This window comes from Xenopus laevis, chromosome 5S, assembly GCF_017654675.1.
Source record: "Xenopus laevis strain J_2021 chromosome 5S, Xenopus_laevis_v10.1, whole genome shotgun sequence".
Lineage (NCBI taxonomy): Eukaryota > Metazoa > Chordata > Amphibia > Anura > Pipidae > Xenopus > Xenopus laevis.
Window position 1 is genome coordinate 110,751,576 of NC_054380.1, and position 21,197 is coordinate 110,772,772.

General features: G+C 34.5%; 1 protein-coding gene across 1 annotated transcript in view; it reads left to right on the plus strand.

Moving 5' to 3' along the window:
- Window positions 1–17,432, plus strand: part of clstn2.S (calsyntenin 2 S homeolog) — a 454,486-nt gene extending 437,054 nt beyond the window's left edge. The window contains exons 12-17 of the mRNA XM_018265797.2: window positions 5,881–6,101; window positions 7,671–7,841; window positions 8,508–8,653; window positions 10,301–10,418; window positions 12,182–12,366; window positions 16,108–17,432. Of these exons, the coding sequence (XP_018121286.1) occupies window positions 5,881–6,101; window positions 7,671–7,841; window positions 8,508–8,653; window positions 10,301–10,418; window positions 12,182–12,366; window positions 16,108–16,326 (1,060 nt within the window). The 3' untranslated portion in view covers window positions 16,327–17,432. The remainder of the gene's footprint in view (window positions 1–5,880; window positions 6,102–7,670; window positions 7,842–8,507; window positions 8,654–10,300; window positions 10,419–12,181; window positions 12,367–16,107) is intronic.
- The last annotated feature ends 3,765 nt before the right edge of the window (window positions 17,433–21,197 follow it).

Genomic DNA, 21,197 nt, shown 5'->3' on the forward strand with positions numbered 1-21,197 from the left:
CTTAAAACCCTTCCTTTTTACAGAAAACGATATTCATTTGTAGGTCGTGACAGTTTTACGTTCATCGTTAGTTTTTACAACTCCTAACTGCCCAAATTCTATAAATGGCTGTTGGCAAGAAATATTAGAACATTTTTTTTGAATATTTCAGCATGGTTAATACATTCCATTTAAAAGCAGCAGAACACTCACAATTACTAGTTTTGAATCTTTTATTGAATCTTTTATGATGGCATTGCAGTAATCATGAAAACTCATTCATGTAACTTTAAAAAGGTTGTGGTTAGAAAGAAAAATACAGTTACTCGGTGAAGGTCACCTAAATGTGGCATTACGTCCTTAAAGTAACAACTTGCATTTCAAGCAGGGAACTACTGCTAAAATTTAATTTTAGTGTGAACTTCATCTAATGGAAATAAGGAACTTAATAAATATAGTAAATTAAAAATGTTGTACTGTAGTAGAAGTTACTCTTCAGCATTGTCCTCCCTGCAGTTTGTGTATTCTCATTCTCTCTTTATGCAGGAGTCAGATTTTGATCACGGTTAGGTCAAATACATTGGTATGTACTGTGTGTGTGTTCTTTTTCCCTAGACAATGTATTAGGGTCAATTGTCTCTTTAAAATAAATTACTTTGAAACAAAGCTGCTGAGGTTGCTGAAGGGGTGAACAGAGAAGATTAACTTGATTATTTCAGGAACAGATAGTTTCTTATTTCCATGAGGCAAAACTTATTTAAAATTTCCGTTCTAGCAATAATTCCCCTTTCAAGACAAAACTGAATTTATATACAGGAATTGGGTTTTCATTATCCAGAAAGCTATGAATTACAGGAAGGTCATCTCCCATAGACTCTATTTTAACCAAATAAATACAATTTATGAAAATAGTTTTCTTTTTCTTAGCATTAAAACAGTACTTTGTATTTGATCCCAGCTAATATATATATATATAATACACAAAAGCCATGAATATCTTGTAAATTATATCCTTATAAACGGTGAGTAGTGATGTCATCAGTTATAAACGGTGAGTAGTGATGTAATTTCTGTCACATGACTCACTAAAATTTGTGTATTATAATAAATAAAGTACCCCCAGTTGTAAAATATGAGGATATTATAAGCTACCTCGGAGTTCCATGACCTGTATAAAAACACTCGGCCTTCGGCCTCGTGTTTTTATAGGGTCATGAAACTCCTCGGTAACTTATAATATCCTAATATTTTACAAAAGGGGGTACTTTATTCACTATATATATATATATATATATATATATATATATATATATATATATATATATATATATATATATATATATATATATATATATATATATATATATATATATATATATATAAAAAAAAAATATATATATATATATATATATATATATATATATATATGATCAAATACAAGAGTCCTCTGCACTCAACCCATTATCAATATATTTAAGACAGCGACATTTTGTGCATACTGCTACTAAAAAATGCCTTACCCTTTAAACAACACAGGGATTGTTTGTCCATATATTGCAATATATTTAAGCTGGCCAACTACGTCAAAGTCATCCCATATCTGGCCAGTCCTACGCTTAATTTTCATCTGATTCATTAAGAATTCTATTGCTTCATTATACATTTTACAAAGGGACTAAGTTTTACCTGCAACTTACTAGCTGCTTTCAAAGTAAAACTCCCAAACTTGGCTGCCCTTTTATTAGACACCAGTGGGATCACCTGACTATAGCTGGGAAGGGTGGGAGCTACAACGTGGAGCTGGTCACTGCTCCTGTATGACTATAACAAACAAGGGAAAGTTGTGCTCACCACTATTTTTTAAAACCATTAGGCGGGGGTGCAATGAGGGTGTGACCACAAAATACATATAGATAAATACAAGAGGTCCTCTGCACTCAACCCATTATCAATATATTTAAGACAGCGACATTTTGTGCATACTGCTACTAAAAAATGCCTTACCCTTTAAACAACACAGGGATTGTTTGTCCATATATTGCAATATATTTAAGCTGGCCAATTATGTCAAAGTCATCCCATATCTGGCCAGTCCTATGCTTAATTTTCATCTGATTCATTAAGAATTCAATTGCTTAATTATACATTTTACAAAGGGACTAAGTTTTACCTGCAACTTACTAGCTGCTTTCAAAGTAAAACTCCCAAACTTGGCTGCCCTTTTATTAGACACCAGTGGGATCACCTGACTATAGCTGGGAGGGGTGGGAGCTACAACATGGAGCTGGTCACTGCTCCTGTATAACTATAACAAACAAGGGAAAGTTGTGCTCACCACTATTTTTTAAAACCATTAGGCGGGGGTGCAATGAGGGTGTGACCACAAAATACATATAGATAAATACAAGAGGTCCTCTGCACTCAACCCATTATCAATATATTTAAGACAGCGACATTTTGTGCATACTGCTACTAAAAAATGCCTTACCCTTTAAACAACACAGGGATTGTTTGTCCATATATTGCAATATATTTAAGCTGGCCAATTATGTCAAAGTCATCCCATATCTGGCCAGTCCTATGCTTAATTTTCATCTGATTCATTAAGAATTCAATTGCTTAATTATACATTTTACAAAGGGACTAAGTTTTACCTGCAACTTAACTTGCTGCTTTCAAAGTAAAACTCCCAAACTTGGCTGCCCTTTTATTAGACACCAGTGGGATCACCTGACTATAGCTGGGAGGGGTGGGAGCTACAACATGGAGCTGGTCACTGCTCCTGTATAACTATAACAAACAAGGGAAAGTTGTGCTCACCACTATTTTTTAAAACCATTAGGCGGGGGTGCAATGAGGGTGTGACCACAAAATACATATAATCAAATAGAAGAGTCCTCTGCACTCAACCCATTATCAATATATTTAAGACAGCGACATTTTGTGCATACTGCTACTAAAAAATGCCTTACCCTTTAAACAACACAGGGATTGTTTGTCCATATATTGCAATATATTTAAGCTGGCCAACTACGTCAAAGTCATCCCATATCTGGCCAGTCCTACGCTTAATTTTTATCTGATTCATTAAGAATTCAATTGCTTAATTATACATTTTACAAAGGGACTATGTATATATATCTATATATCCTTATTAGAGGCAAAACAATCCTATTGAGTTTAATGAATGCTTTAGTAGACTTAAGGTATGATGATACAAATTACGGAAGGACCCCTTATCCAGAAAATTCCAGGTCTCGAGCATTTTGGATAACAGGTCCCATACCTTTACTGGTATTCAACAATTCCTTAAGTAAACACCAAAGGCAAAATGTGGTACTTACAACTTGCAAAACACTCTCTAGATTTCACTTTATAGATTGGTTAAGCTTTTTTTAGGGATACTTTAAGTATTGAGATATTTATGACATTATACAGATACAGTCTAATAAATCAAACTCAGACACTTCTACTTCAAACTCCAAAAGCAGAATTCACAGTGATCTGAATTCCTAAAATGTGTTTGCAAGGGTTTTTTATTGAGTTTTAACAAGATCTCTCTATGACTGTAAGCTGGTTATTGTAGATATATATTACTGTAGAGTGCCATATGTTGGTAGTGATAACAATTACACACCACAGTATCTAATTAACTTGCAGTAGACTTGCTGTTGAAATATTAATTAAATGCCCGTTAGCTATTTACATATTGATTGTACTAAAGATTAGCCCTGGTAGCAATTGGTTTTGAAGAAGTCAAAGTCATAAAGTGTATTATTCAATGATCAAAATCCTAATGTAGTTATTATACCAGGATTATTGTTGGGTATGCATGTTGAATTTACAATTATCTGGCAAAATGACCAGTAATAAAAAAAGAACCTGATCTTGAGTTCTAGAAAAGGAACAGAATATGATGGAGGCGGAAAGGGTATCTGTTGTGGAAATAAAAATGTAATACAGAGATGGGATCCATTGTACAGAAACCCATTTTCTAGAAAGCTCTGAATTAGAGAAAAGCCATCTCCCATAGACTCCATTTTAACCAATTAGTTGTTAACTCTAAAACATGTTCTTTTTTTTTCTCTGTTATAATGAAACTGTGCCTTGTACTTGATTCAAACTAAGATAAATTAATCTTTATGGGAGGCAAAAAAATCCTATTGAGTTTATTTAATGACAATGATTTTTAAGAAGGCTTAAGGTATGGAGAGCCAAATTAACCAAATAAGATCCTTTATCTGGCAACCCCCAGGTCCCAAGATTCATCATACTGGAATAAGAAGTTTCTAAATATAATCAATTTCCAATTCTGACTGGTTTCTGGTTACTGACTGGCTACTCTGCACTATTACCTTCTCAACATCTGTCTTCATTAGACAGTTAGGTCCAATACAGCCTTTGGGGAGGCTCCTTTTGCTTAAATGTTTTGGAGCTTGGTTTTTTAAAATCACCAGAAATCCTGTCTCTCTACATGCAGGATTTGTGCCAACAGTTATTTTGTTCAGATCTGCTGGGTTAACTCTAATACAGTATATCTGCTAGAAAAAGGAATTCCCTCCCAAAAAATGTTTTAAAAATTATCTGACACCAACTCCTGCATGCACATAGAATGAAGAGAGAGAGATGCTGAGCAGGGAATTATGAAGATAAACATGATTTCAGAAACAGTACAGAAAAGTTTTTTTTATTTTAGCATGATGAAGCTTATATGCAATATATTTTATGTTTATATTACATTTTAATTTTTGTACTAGTTCCTCTTAAAATTGCATTGGATAAATTAATTTATAAGAATGTAAAAGTTCTTCCTTAGATAAACATTTAGGACTATGCCATTCAATTTAATATTGGAGTGGTAAATTCAGAGATTTTTAGCTCTATTTTGAAATAAATATAATTGGAGTTGGAAAGTATTGACCAGTTGTTAGCCATTCACTAGTATTTGGTGAGCTTGATGTCTTTTTTTTTTAATTTGTATAGTAGGTGATGTTATCCTACATTGATATCCAAGGCATATCAAGCTGTGTAAAAAGTGGATATAGAATACACCACATGTGACCATTTGCTTCACTGCTACAACTGTGTATTTATTAAAGGGACGGTTGACCTTTGTTATAAAATTTCTGCTAAGATGATCTTTATAGAAATAAGTGCCCTAAACTCATTTGTGACCTGTTTTCGGAAATAAAACGCTTTTTAAATAATAATTTTTACTGTTTATATCATTAATTTTCCTACTTTTGCAAAATGAGTGAGGGTGTTTCCAAAGTCCTTTCTTAGGCCCACACCATGGGCATCACAATGTCCTTTCCTGATCCTGTTGCCCTTACTATGCTGCTATTTGCTGTGCTTTGCCCCTTTGTAGGAGTTGTGTTAAAATAATTAAATAATTTTGTCCACCATGTTTTTCACTTATCTAGAGTAAAGCCTTTTGAAAACAGAAGGGATTCACGTTCCTCATCCTATACACGTAGCACTGCCTTAAAACAAAAAGTTTTAACTCTGCCATAAGAAATTATGGTCAGAGACGCCTAGTAACCAACTATGCATTCAGAACCGCTGGTTTAATAGCACAGAAACAGCCAAATAAGTCAGGGCAGTAAATCCAAACAGGCAGACAGATGGTTTCACCTTAGATTTTATAAGTGCAAGATATTGGAACACAGGCTCTAAGACAGCGGTTCACAACCAGTAGCTCGTGAGCATCATGTTGGTTGCATAAAAACCTTCTCATTAGATTTGGGAATTTCGGCTACTAAATAACTCTAGGGTTAAAGACAAAACCCATGTTGCAGAATAATAATAATAATAATAATAATAATAATAAAGGAAAGAAATAAGTAAAGGAATAGTATAACAGCAGTCTTTTCCATGTTTAATATGTATTATTGGTTCCAGATGCTTTGGAGAAGATACTTGCATCACGATACCTGATATTGAAGCGTATATTACAGTTGTCCAAGCAAATGAACACAAGATAACAGTCACCGGAATGGATCACTTTGCACGGCCAGCGTCTGAGTTTGAAAATGCAAATGGTGTTATTTTATTGCCAGATATTCAAATAACCAGCACAGTTACAAAAATGGAGAAAAGACTGAATACGAATGTTGGAAAAAGTAAGTGCCTTTTTTTTTTTTACAAATGTTCTGGGGGATCCTCTGTTATGGTCTAGATTCTAGAACCACAAATATCCAGCCTTGTAAAGCCAAAACCTAGTATTTCAGCCATCCTTTCCTTTTACTACTTGCCAGGTTATGAATTTCTGATATTGTGGTTAAAAATATTATTTTAAAAGTGTTTGTAAAACTTTGCTTAAATAGTCCTTTCACAATTCAGGCAATGTGAGACCATAAAAAAATGTAAGGGAAATTAAATATTATAAGAGTATAAAAAAATAATTCCAGTGACCACAAAGAAGAATGACCCGCAAGTGCAGTGTGCAAAGTGCAACTTTGGATGCAATCGCACATAGTACTGTACATCTGCTGACATTTTTAAACATTTGTTTTCCTGTTTTTCATTGATTGTTTAAAGGACAGGTTAAGCCTTTATAAATTGTGTAGACTCCACATCAAATTAAAGTACAATTTTAAGTGAGCACACAAATGTAGATCTCAACTATATCATGCACCCTGATTACTAGCAGCACAAGGAAAAAAGGAAAAAACAAATAATTTTTTTAAAAAGTTGTTTTAACTTCACGTTGCATCAGATTTCCCTGCTTCTTACTATCATATATAGCCATAGATGCAGAGTGGAAAGTAGAAACTGATGAATTTGCTGATGGTTTTGCAAAGCCTTTTAACAAAGGACAGCTGATTCTTGTTTTCAAGATATACTAGACTTTCTATATCTTGTCATTATGTCTGTGGCTTCAATAAAATTGTCCTCAGGTCAAGGGACCAAAAAAAAAAGAAAGTATATCATTAATGCTGAATTAAAAATAATGTATTATAATCTTTTTTGGGCAGGAAAGAGTGAGCAAGTCTATGATTTATATGATTTAGTTGAGAGCTTCTTTCTATATTGCTGACCTGAAGATTCTTCTTAATTTGTTACGCATTTGAAATATCGGAAACTATTTCATTTGTACAACTAAAGCAGGCTATCTGAACAGAGCATTTTTGCTTCTTATATCAAATTAATTTCTATTTCATTTTCACATATCATTACTGCCCTGCAGAGCTAAGTTATTATTATTCCCCTTAAAATGATGATAGAAAGATTTGTGCTATATTCATGTAGTAGTGTGCCATCAATTACTTGCAATGACTTTTGGCTTTCAGTATTGTCCATACTCCATTTATTTAATGCCATGGGGTTTATTGGCTTGGCTGAACCATTACACTTTATGTTCGGATTAAAGGAAGTTGATATATTTTTGTGTTAAACAGCTAAGGGTTTTCATAGCCTTGCATGTAGTAAAGTTGAAATAAACCAGAATAACAGATGAAATAAGCAAAGTTTATTTTCTTCAAGTAAAACCAATACCTATATGAAATTGAGCTCGTTCTGAAGTATTTTAGTACAAGGATAATTGAAACGGTATATCTGTGCGTCATCTGTCATTTTGTTTGTCTTATCTATTATAAAATCAATATTTGGAATTGGAGTTACCTTACAGCCAAGTCACTATTAACCAAATTTAAAATGGCACAAATAATGCTAGGTTTCTTTATTCCCAGCTAATGCCCCAGTAGTGGTAGAAGAAACACTCCATCACTTGGACTTCTGTGATATTTTGGTCAGTGGGGAGGAGCTGGATGTCAATAAGGAGTGTTTAGAACTGGACCATGCTGTTCTCCAAGGCAAACATTTGGAGGCTACAAATTCTACTAAAGGGTTCTCAATCTATGGTACGTTTTTTTTTTCATTTTACTACTGATTATGGGGTTTATGTATAAAAAAGTAAAAAAAATAGGGTTTCTTTTTACTACAAGACTTGAATTTTTAGTGAAAAAAACCCCCGATTTTTTGCGATTTATTATACCCTGAGGATGGAAAAAGTCAGAATTAAAAAATCCAGCATCTCAGGCCTGCCGGGGGTTGTATATAAGTCAATGGGAGAGGTCCCTATCCTATTTGGAAGTTTCTGTAATCTTTAGCCGAAAATCTATTAAAACTATTTCTGGCAATTTTTTCAGAAAAATCCAGAAAAATAGAGCAATTTGAGATTTTCGCTCCATTTTATCGAGTTTGTCGACGATCCAATGAAATTGTTCTTATTTATCAATAAATAAGTTCAAATGGTGGATTCTAGACTTTTTTTTATTTAAATATCAGAAAAATTCAGATTTTGATAAATAAGGCACTAACTGTATGTAACACTATTTAGGATCTTGACCCCTCCAGGGTACAGAGGTTCTTGCTATTCCTTGGATGGTATTGGACATAGGCAAAGTACCAGTTGCAAATAGAGATAGTACTCACTTGTAGGTGAACTAGTCCCCATAATATTATTTTTTTTGCATAGTCCATGCAACATATTAAAGAAATTATAAATGTAGCCTCTTTTGTTTTAGGTGTGGGCACAATGAAATGCTATGAGGATGTTCTTCAGCAAATACGCTACCGGCACTGGGACTCTGCATCAATCTTTGGCCGGAAATTTAAAGTCAAGTGCTCTGAATTAAATGGCCGTTACACAAGTAATGAGCTTAACCTTGAGGTATGGGTTCTGTTGCTGTTGATTTCTGTGATTTATGCTAACAGGATTTATAATTCATTGATATGCTTCAGCATACATTAGTACTACAGTGCCTCATGTTGTTCAGGCTTTGGACACGTAACAAACAAGTAGAGCAATCGGCATGATCAAATTCAAAACAATTTTATATTTGAAGAATTGAAATGAGAATCAGCTGATAGGTCGAAATATATACAACAAGCCTTGTTACACTAATTTAAGGTGAAATTGGTTAATGGGAGATGTGGCAGAGCCTCCGCTAATTTCTCAAAATTCACAGAAATTATAGGGATGGCACACACAAAAAGATATAGAATCCTTGCGATTTATTTCAACACAAAGAATGACAGGCGGAAAATGCAACATTATTTGGGGTGGGTGCCCTTCTCTTCCTTCTTAAGAGCCTCCACTAATGTCTGTCACCAATCACTACTGCCCTTACCTCCTAAAATTAATTACATGTGCATGTGCACATGGGGCAGAGTTCAGCCCATTATGACAGAGGCAGAGTTCAGGCCATTTTTGGAGTGAACTCCAAGTAGTAACAGGTGAATACAATTGAAGTGAGTGGCAGGAGGCAGTATTAGGTAGTCATCACCAGCAAACGATCTGCCATGTTTGCCATTAACCTCATATTATTAACTGCAGATGTATTTTACTGTACAAATGCTACAGGCAATTATACATATTAATGCACAAAAGACAGCTTAAGCTGTGTGGCATGTTAATTGTATTTTGTAAATAACACCTAGTTCTGGAATATAAAAAGTCATAATACAAAAAACTCAAAATTTAATTTAAATAAATTTGCCCCAGGTCAGCAGAGGTGCTGCTGCCATAAGAGGAGATGGAAACTCGCCTCAGGAGGCAGCAGCCCCCAAGTTAATACAGGTGGCAAAAAAGCCGCTCCTGGTAACTTTCGGAGTCAAAATTGCCATTTTTAAATTGAAATTATGATTCTACTTAGTCAAGACATTTATTACAATGTTTTATTTAAGGATATTCTCAACTACAAATAACATAAAAATTGGAAAAATCTATTTATTTATTGGTTACTGCAAACACAACTGTCGATCACTAAACCTAAATGAATAGCCAAGTGTTTCCTTTACATACAATTGTTTTGACATATGAATTAACTGCATCTTATGAGTTGAGCACGTAGTATGAGTCAAGCACAGTGCAACCAAAAAAATGTAATGAAACTATATTCAGTCTTTGTAACATAGCCCTAACATTTATAGATAATAAAAGCTAAATTAAGAACATGCGATATGATTAGTGCAGGTTTAAAGATCAAAGGTATTGCCTATTTGTAGAGCAAATATGTTTTATTGTGCTCATTTGGTGATTTATTGGCTGATCCCTTATATGGGTCAAAGCAGCATCTTTTATCGGCCAGTGTTTAAACACCTTTATCTGCTTTTTTCAGATCTCAGCTGATGTCAATATAGTCACCGGAATTTCACTTATGCATATAGCGAGCTTTGCCCATGTCTGAAAACACTGTGCATTCTCCCAACACTCCCTTGTTTTTACACACCATTCAAATGGCCTTAATTCTAGCGTTTTAGCCATTTTTTCCCGAATGCGATATTAACTAATGCATTATATTCTAATATAATCTAGGTCAATATACTGCACAATTCAAATTTTATGGAGCACGTAAATCATATGATGATTCAGCCAGAGTTTATACCATCACTAAAGAATCCAAGCACTGAATTGTCCAAGCATGAAACACGTGGTACGTAAAAATGTATATTTAATCCACAAATAATTTATGTAGATTAATAGTGGATAACAATCATTATTATTCATATTCTAGAAATAGTAAGCCTTCAGTACAACATGTATAGAGGGAGGGTGAAAGAAAATGGGAGCGTCACAAGGAACTAAAAGCATATTTTTGAATTAGCTAGTGTCCTTTTTAAGAAAATATTTGCTGGTGTATTTTCTGGTATGTGACCTATGTCCCATTTCATTTCTGGAACTGCTGAAAGAACAATTCAAATGACAATCTGATTTCTTTGTGTATTAACTGCAAAATTGCTGAGAAGCGCAGGGAATGATGTAGCTTAAGTATTGCAAATACCAAACACCAGAAAATGTCCTATGACTAAAAGGAGGGAGAAGAAAGTAGTATATTGGAGGTATGAATTTGGAGTAATCTCATGAGAGTAATGATTGCTGGAGGATTGGAGTAGAGGTCAGGAGTGATGGGAACTCCTGGAAAAATGGCAGGGATAAGGAGATTAAATTAATACTAAAATGTAACATAAATAAAATGCTAATCAGGTGAGTAAGGATCATCTAATGTTGGAAATAGTGATGAGTGAGTCTGTCCAAATTAGCTTTGAAGAAAAATTAGCAAAATACCCAGGAAAAATTGGAAAATTGTGTTAATTCCTGAATTGTATTGAAGTTTCACAGCAACTTTTTTTGCACAAACATACACTGGACATGAGAGTTTTCTCATGGTAAATCTGTGCATGCAAAATATACCGGAGTCAAAGGGGGGTTTTCATGACAAATTGTTAATGCAAAATACGTTGCCAATACCATACATAAGTCAGGGGGTGTCCCCACAAATCCATGCCGGTCAAAATATTGTACTCATCCCTAGCTGGAAGCATTAAAAGAAATGTAATGTCACTAGCTAACAATTTTCATCGCACAACACATAGGGGCACATTTACTTAGCTCGAGTGAAGGATTAGAATGAAAAATACTTTGAATTTCGAAGTATTTTTTTGGCTACTTCGACCATCGAATTGGCTACTTCGACCTTCGACTATGACTTCGACTTCGAATCAAACGATTCAAACTAAAAATCATTCGACTATTCGACCATTCGATAGTCGAAGTATTGCCTCTTTAAAAAAAACTTCGACCACCTACTTTGCCACCTTAAACCTACCGAACATCAATGTTAGAAGGTCCCCATAGGCTTTCTAGCCAATTTGTGATCAAAGGAAAATTGTTTGATCGATGGATTAAAATCCTTCGAATCGTTTGTTTCGAAGGATTTAATCATTCGATCAAATGATTTTTCCTTTGATCATTCGATCGTACTAAATGCGATAAATCCTTCGACTTCGATATTCGAAGTCGAAGGATTTTACTTCGACGGTCGAATATCGAGGATTAGTTAACCCTCGATATTCGACCCTAATTAAACGTGCCCCATAGTCTAAGGTAGAATAATACTGTTACAATGTAAAATTATTTTGGCACATTTATACAGGGAATGCTAAAGCAAAGTATCTAAGTGGAATTGATATATATCTAATATACTGGTTATACAGTATGTCAAAATAAAGATAAGCCATTTTTCCAAACATTGCCATTGAGCATAATTGTAGGCCCCAGTGGTTAAAGTAATACTCATGCCATCAATGGTTGGGTGCAAATAATGGAAATTTTTCCCTTGTGGACCATAGATATTCGCAACTGATTTTATTCTATCTTTTTCCTAAAAAGTGTTAATTCACCTTTGTATATTTTCAGTTTCTCCAGGTGCTACAACCATTGTGTTAGTGGCCTGTGTCAGTATACTGGTTATTATAGTAGTTTTGGGGATCATCAGATTACGGGTGGTGCACCAGCAGGACTTCCAAGAAAAAGAGGCTGTAAAAGATAATGACCTAATTTGGGATGACTCAGCTCTCACTATCACAGTAAACCCAATGGAGGTGAGTAGAAAACCAAATGAAGATATTTTATTCTTTCTAGCTATTTCATATCAAAGTTTAAATGAAAGAAAAAGGAAAGTTTTTCATTCAACTGGGGGGTGTAAAATGTTAGGCATCCCTAACGTATTATAATATACAGCTTACTAGGTACCCAGAACCAATGCTCATGTTAGCAAAAAAACTCCATTGGCCACTTTCAGTGATTATAACTTCTCTTAATTCCACATTGGTAGCAAAATTTCCTAGAGGGTTTATTTAATGTTTAAAGGATTTTCAACAGACATAAGTAAGGTGATGAAATGGAAAGACCCTTTTAATGCTAGTAATACCCCAACCTTTAATGCAAGTAGATCCTGCATCTGTATATTGCACTATAATTACCTTCCATCTTTGTCTTCAATCCAAAATGTACTATTGAACTGAATTCTTTATAAAACAAAATCCTGATGTATTATTTTAAATGAATACAAATACCATCATCTTCATTATATTTATATGGTGCCATCAAGTTACAGAGCACTTTACACGAATTTATAACCAACATCTTACAATAATTTAACAAACATGTGGTTACTGAGTAAAAAATAGGGTCAGAGGATCCTACTTGGAAAAGCTTAGCAAAGAAAATGTGTGAGTCTGTATTGGAAAGCTGCTATTACATTTTCTTTCAATGTGCAACATTTACAGCCCCTTTAAGCATACCTTTCCTATAAATCTCCCCACATAATTGGTAACCATGCATTCATTCTCATCCATTCCAAGGATGGGTTTTCTTCTGATAAAAGTGGATGCTCGGCACAATGCAGCCATTTTTCCTTTTTAAAAGTTTTTTTTTCAAGAACATTTTATTACACAAGTGTACTTTCATTTAATGTGCAATCATTTATTGAAAAGCACAAGTGATGTTCCATTTAGTACACAATACATTCTAAAGATAAATAACAATATAATATTTCAAAGCAGATACAGAGGGAAAGGACATTCTAATATTCTGAAGAAAATTGTCCTTTAACTTCTAGAAGTGTTTATTGTAATCACAACTCGAATTCAAATGATCATTGGTTATAAAGCCACAAAGTACAAATAAATGGCCATGATGGACATTGAATATGAGTCCCTCAGGCTGCATTTATTTTCCTTTAACAAAAATAAAGCATTCTTTGTGATCTCTAGAGAAGTATTGAAAATAGAAATGGACAATTCCCAGTATTTTATAAGCAATACATATTAAAGTGGTAAAGCTGGTCATTTCAATTTGTGGGAGAAATTGTCTACTTGTAATTGTTTAACCCAGAAATTCCTTTGCATCAATGGGGTTAGGGGCTAGTCTACATTAGCATCATAACTGTTGGTAGGTGGTCTGATTTAACCACCAAAATGTATTAAGATGCAGCAAGGGCCCACTAGATTTAGATTGGAAAAAATGCAGGTGTGTTTTCTATCAGTGCAGATTTTTAAAAAAGCAGATATGATTTAAAAGTGAAATATTTTCTTTTCTACTAGGCTTTAGACAGCTAACTACAGTAATACATGACCTTTAAACCTTTAGTAATGGAAAAGCATTTTTAGAATTTAATAAGCAGGAATGGTTGTTTGTGGCTAAAATACATTAGATTCATTTTTCAAGGAAAACAATAGTCCATCTAATACAGTAAACACTAACAGTGGAAAAAGTATCTTTCATAATTACTTCTCCTCCACTCTGGGAAAGCCTGACCTTGTTTGGCAGTTTATAGGCTGCATGGCTCACTGAGTACTGTAAATGGACAATATTGTCCCCTGTTCAACGAGTATGAAATTCTGAAACAAAGATTCCCATAATATTATCTCGACCAGAATGAATGCATGTGTCACACTCAATTTGTGACAAAACTGTAAAATGTAAATGATAGAACAAATGGGCATGAATGATTTATCAGCTTCTATTAAATCTATAAAAATGAATGTACAATGAACCAGTAAAACAGACTGGAGAGCGTTTTGTGATACTAAAATCAAATATGGTTAAATAGGGGTCTATATGAGTCTAACCTCTAGAATCTTGTCAATTTTGATGATACGGCCTATTTTAAAACCATTATATTTACCATTTGGAATTCATTAGTACAAGAGCTGAATTTCTCTTTTGGTCAAGTAACATTTATGAATGGGTTATATTCAGTTGGGAAGACACAGCCCAACAAGTTCATTGTGAAACCTCTAGATTGTCCACTATATTACATAATATAAAATAAATACATATTTTGCACCACTTAATATTAAAAACCTTAGCCACAAACTATTAAATTATGACAGCACTGTCTACTTATGGGGATGGTGTGCCAGTCTGTATGGTTATAGGATAGTCTGTTTCTATACAAATAAATAGTCAACCTTGTTTTTAAAAAAAGAATTCAGGCGCTCCAAACTCACCCCCTGTGTGTTCTTCTTAGTGTAGCTCCATTTTTGTGTTCCGGGTGCTTTGCCATCAGCGTTCCCACCGAATTAGTATATGCTCAAAAAATGAAAAGGCGGCACTCTGGTTTAAAAGAAAAAGGTGGTTTATTCCAACAGTTCACAGGCCAACATCACCTTCCAAACTCCAGACTCCCCTCCATTTTCCATCTTTTAATTGCAACAAAAGTTATTATTTAAGCTATAAGCATCCTACCCCCATGGCATATATCTTGAACTCAAATACGTAATTCACAGTACTGAACAAAAGTGGTTTCATTAATTCTATCTTACAGCACAGATATACATTTGTCGCATTCTATCTTACTGTGTTACTATAGGCCAGAATAATATTAGGACTTTATACACCAGTGAAACAAGCCTTAACTTCACAGAATGCCACAATAAATAACACTGGTTATGGACAAGGAAACATAAGCATAAAGGGATACTGTCATGGGAAAACATGTTTTTTTCAAAATGCACCAGTTAATAGTGCTGCTCCACAGAATTCTGCACTGAAATCCATTTCTCAAAAGAGCAAACAGATTTTTTTATATTGAATTTTGAAATCTGACATGGGGCTAGACATATTGTCAGTTTCCCAGCTGCCCTCGGTCATGTGACTTGTGCTCTGATAAACTTTAGTCACTCTTTACTGCTTTACTGCAAGTTAGAGTGATATCACCCCCTCCCTTTCCTTCCCAGCAGCCCCAACAACAGAACTTTGGGGAAGGTAACCAGATAGCAGCTCCCTAACACAAGATAGCAGCTCCCTGGTAGATCTAAAAACAACACTCAATAGTAAAAGCCAAGTCCCACTGAGACTGATTCAGTTACTTAAGTAGGAGAAATAACAGCCTGCCAGAAAGTAGTTTCATCATAAAGTGCAGGCACAAGTCACATGACTGGGACAGCTGGGAAACTGACAATATGTCTAGCCCCATGTCAGATTTCAAAATTCAATATAAAAAAAATCTGTTTGCTCTTTTTAGTGCAGAAGTCTGCTGGAGTAGCACTATTAACTGATGCATTTTGAAATAAACAGGTTTTCCCATGACAGTATCCCTTTAAGGTGTACTAGCATAAACTAATTTACCTCTGTATGCTGTCAATATGGATTACTTTGCATCAGCAGCAGTCTTACCCTAAACATACATGATAACGTAGGAAGTTAGGTCGAACAAAAGACACCATCAAGTCCAACCTTAAATCTGATCTCAACATTCATGTCTCTGACTGTCAACATCCAATTATGTTATTGTGTATATTATAACTTTGTATATCTCCCTTACTTGTCTTGATTAGAAATATGAAACTCAGGGAACAGATGAAGGGGAGAGTGAAGTAGAGGAAGAGGAAGAAATTGAAGAAGAGGATGATGATGAGGAAGAGGATGAAAGTACAAGTGGTGACTCTGATGAAAGTGATGAAGACGATATGGGAACCCAAGCAAAAGCAAAGCAACAACAAAATTCAGCAAGGAGAGGACACCTGGAATGGGACCACCTAACACTTACATACTAATATTTTCCTCTTCCTTTTGTAAACACAAATCTTATTTATTTCAGAGGCAGGTTAGGTAAAGACTCTGTTTAAGTGACAGGATTATAATTGTGTGCAGAGACCATTTTCTTAAATGCTGGAAAGCAATAGCTATATGTATAGATTGGCAGAGTGCATCGTTACTTTTGTAAACTAGAAAAGTTAATCATAGTTATAAGGCGGGGTGGATATACACTAAATTCCATTGGTTTCAAAGAACCAAGATCAGATACCAACACACACACTACAGCTGTCCCAAATAATATGTTTGCTAATATATGATCCTGTTTGCTCTTGTTGAGTGTGCATCTTACACAAAAGGGCCTTAGCTGGCAAGTTAAGAAGCTAAACGAATGGACCTAATGTCTTTTTAAAGCTGCAGTGACTTTCTTGTGCCTGTATCCCACAAGCAGCTGAAATGTATAAAAGGAAAGCAGTTAACAGTTTGCTATGCATTGCACACTCTTCCAGAGTCAATGGTTGTGCATTTATTGGAAAACATTCCGCTTTAATGAGGTTTATTAAAATTTAAAGTGTGTGTGTATATACCTGGAGTACAGACTGCAATTTACTCCAATTCTGTCATGCTGATCATGTATAAAGGGCTGACATTTTCATGGAGCTTGACCAAAAGCTAATTTCAGTTTTCATATAATGGATTTGTTTAAAATAGACCAGAAATCAGAAAAAAAGCCAATGCATTTGGTTTAATTTCTGGGTTATTTTATGCACTGTGATCATTTAAAAAAAAAAAAAAAAAATCTCTAGTGGGGACAGCTATTAAAATATATGCACACACAAATTATATAAAATACTCATATGCCCTCCTGTTAATTTATACCAGTATGCTATTTTTTCATAAAGTAGAGATTGGTTAATGAATTGTACCAGTATGATACCCATTCTTGAAAACCGTATGAATGCTTCTCTGCCTAAGGCACACAGTTATTCGATCACTTTGGTCCTCTCAAAAGGTTATTTGAGCCATAGTCCTTTGACATGGGAGACAATATAGGATTTAAAATCAGCTTCTTGGGAAAGTTTGTTCAGAATTTTTTCAATCTCTATAAAAGCATCAACAAATGCAAGCCACACTCAATGTTTGTTTCAGTGATTGTTTTGTCTGCTTACCCAACCTTTTGTTTGATAAAAAAAAGATCAAGAATGGAATATAGATAAGAGGGATACATTATTATTGAGATATAGGGGCACATTTACAAAGCTCGAGTGAAGGATTCGAATTAAAAAAACTTCGAATTTCGAAGTGTTTTTTTGGCTACTTCGACCATCGAATGGGCTACTTCGACCTTCGACTACTACTTCGACTTCGAAACGAACGATTCGAACTAAAAATCGTTCGACTATTCGACCATTCGATAATCAAAGTACTGTCTCTTTAAGAAAAACTTCGACCCCCTACTTCGGCAGCTAAAAGCTACCGAAGTCAATGTTAGCCTATGGGGAAGGTCCCCATAGGCTTGCCTGCGTTTTTTTGATCGAAGGATATTCCTTCGATCGTTGTATTAAAATCCTTCGTGATCATATATCATATATACATGATTCTTCGAAGGATTTAATCATTCGATCGAACGAATAATCCTTCGATCGTTCGATCGTAGGATTAGCGCTAAATCGTTCGACTTCGATATTCGAAGTCGAACGATTTTAGTTCCTAGTCGAATATCGAGGGTTAATTAACCCTCGATATTCGACCCTTAGTAAATCTGCCCCATAGTGTGAGATTTCCAAAATGCATTTCAAGAAAATGCTTTTTTCCCCCCAGTCTGAATCCATTCATAAGGCATTATATGCAGATATTAATAATCTTCAGTGTGCCATGATTACAAGATGAATTAGCAGAGTTTCATTTTCTGAGACACCACTTTTCTGGTTTTGGAGGAAATCACTCTTTCTGGCAACATTCCCTATAAAGTGAGAAAACTACCAGTGAAGGATTTGAAAATACATAATGGAAACAACATTTGGTTAAGTTCAGTCCTACAGTAAGGATTGTTAATTGTTTCTAATAAATATTTCACAACTGGTTTTCTGACCTTGGGAGAAACAATGATTTAGTGGTTTATTAACACCGGAATCTTGAAAGAAAATGAAGGAAAAATGAATGTGTATGAATGTGTCCACTCTTTGAAGACTAGAATCAAATATATTTTATCAGACTCCATCTGCTAATAATTCTAGAAAGCGAGGGATTCTACTAGGCATCTGGTAATAATGTTAAATATACTCCATGGTTATCAATTAAGCAATTGACCTATATAACAATTTTATGCAATATGCAGAATAATAACATGCAGACTATAGAATGTTCATGATTTTTAGATCCATAATAGTATCAATTAAATATCACATTGTTAATGGGGTTTGTTCATCTGAAAATTAACTTTTAGTATACTTTAGATTGGATGTTGCTCCCAGTGGCCTCAAAGCAGGTGCTTATTTTTTAATTCCTTTATTGGAAGCATATATTGGTTTCATAAAACCCAGTTGTACTGCCAAACAGAGCCTCTTGTAGGCTGCCTGTCCACATAGGGGCTACCAGGAACTTCTTTCATGCTTGGGTTGCTCCCCAACTCCTTTTTACATTTGCATGCTGCTCACTTAAAATATTACTGAAATACACATTTTACTATTTGTTCATTTTTTTTTTTTTTTTTGCCCAACACCCTTTTGTATTTTTCCATCGAGTGGTATGGGTGTTTCTAATGTGGCTGGATGTGATTGACATGGGAAATTCTAACAGTGAACATAGTCATTTGCTCTCCAGAATCTAGGCATGTACTTATAAGTTGCCTCCTATAATCTCATTCTTGCAAAAACTTTACTGAGAAAACAGTAGTAAATTTGATGATTATATCAAAGGTGTATTCTACTATTTATGATTAAGGATGCTTTGGTACAGAGAGATGCTTATCAAGCCGTATCTTCATATACATGAGAAATATAGCCTATAGTAAAAAAAAAAAACAATAAATATTTTAATAAAATATTTTTTTAAATGGTTATACTCACAGGTAAAACCTAAATCTTGGGATTGTTAAGAACTGAAATCCTCCTCATCATTATTATTACAAATCACTATTTCTGTATTCACTGTTGTAAGTTGAGTAGACCTGTATTTTTACTTTGACCTCAAAAAAGAATGAACTATTAGTTTATAATAGATGGTGTCCTTATCTGGATAAATTATATTGAATAGCTTTTAAAAATGATTACTTTTTGAAAGACACAAATTAAGGAGAGCTGGGAGAAAGGGAGAAAATGTGTTATCATTGGGTATGTAGATGCATTTTAAATATATATCTATATGCTTCATAGTACTATTTACAAAAACACTTTCATAAATAATATAAATTGAGGCAATACAAGAATCAAAATAATTAGGGCCAGATTTATGCAATGATGAATTTTCTCTCTTTTCTTTTTTTGCCCCTAATAAAATTGGAGTAAGAAATATGAAATGCCCAAGAGCAAAGTAAAATGACAATCTACATATAACTTTTTTTTATACATCTGCCCCTAATCTTAATATTTCTTCCCACAATTGTTATACAGTAGAGTATGTTCATGTTTCATCTGTCAAAATGAAAGTACCACATTCAACTCATTTTTACCACTGAAAAATTATATTGCAGGAACTTGTTTTAATTTAAAGGGAAATGTTCTTTTAATATAAGAGTAGGCAACCTTCAGCACTTGCTACTGTACGTATGTAGAGAATAGACGCACAGTAAATTTTGCCCTGGTATTGTGCTGGTTATTTTATGGGGACATTAAGGGGCCGATTCATCAAGAGTCGAATATCGAGGGTTAATTAACCCTCGATATTCGACTGGGAACTAAAATCGTTCGACTTCGAATATCGAAGTCGAATGATTTTGCGCAAATCCTGCGATCGATCAAAGGATTTTTCGTTCGATCGAACGATTAAATCCTTCGAATCGAACGATTCGAAGGATTTTAATCCAACGATCGAAGGAAAATCCTTCGATCAAAAAATCACAGGCAAGCCTATGGGGACCTTCCCCATAGGCTAACATTGACTTCGGTAGGTTTTATCTACCGAAGTAGGTGGTCGAAGTATTTTTTAAAGAGACAGTACTTCGATTATCGAATGGTCGAATAGTCGAACGATTTTTACTTCGAATCGTTCGAATTCGATCGAATTTAACCAATTCGATGGTCGAAGTACCCAAAAAATACTTCGAAATTCGAAGTTTTTACATTCGAATTCTTCACTCGAATTTTGTAAATCTGCCCCTAAGTAAAAATAAACAATTTCTAATGATATTTACAAATTCATTTATGTAGGAGGGGCTTCAGCAGTAATTAAAACCAGGTAGAGGAAAATGTTACAGCATGAAATTGTAGAGTGGGGATAATAAGAGGACTTCCAGGAGTATATAAAGAAACAAAGAGTTGTGTTGTAGTGATTCTGCTGAATAAAGTGATACAGGTATGGGACCTGTTATCCAGAATGCTTGGGACCTGGTTTTTTTTGGGATAACAGATTTGTCCGTAATTGTAATCGACATACCTTAAGTCTACAAATAAACCCAATAGGCTGGTTTTGCTTCCAATAAGGATTAATTATATATTAGTTTGGATCAAGTCCAAGGTAATGTTTTTTTTATCACAAAGAAAAATAATTTTTCAAAATCTGTATTATTTGGGTAGGAGTCTATGCGAGATGACCTTTCTGTAATTTGGAGCTTTCTGGATAACATAGGAATAGGAATAAATCTGATCCAAAGATGCTTTCAAAGACACATTTGACATTTTAAATTCCATAAGTTAAAGGAAAACAATACCCCCAAAATGAATACTTAAGCAAC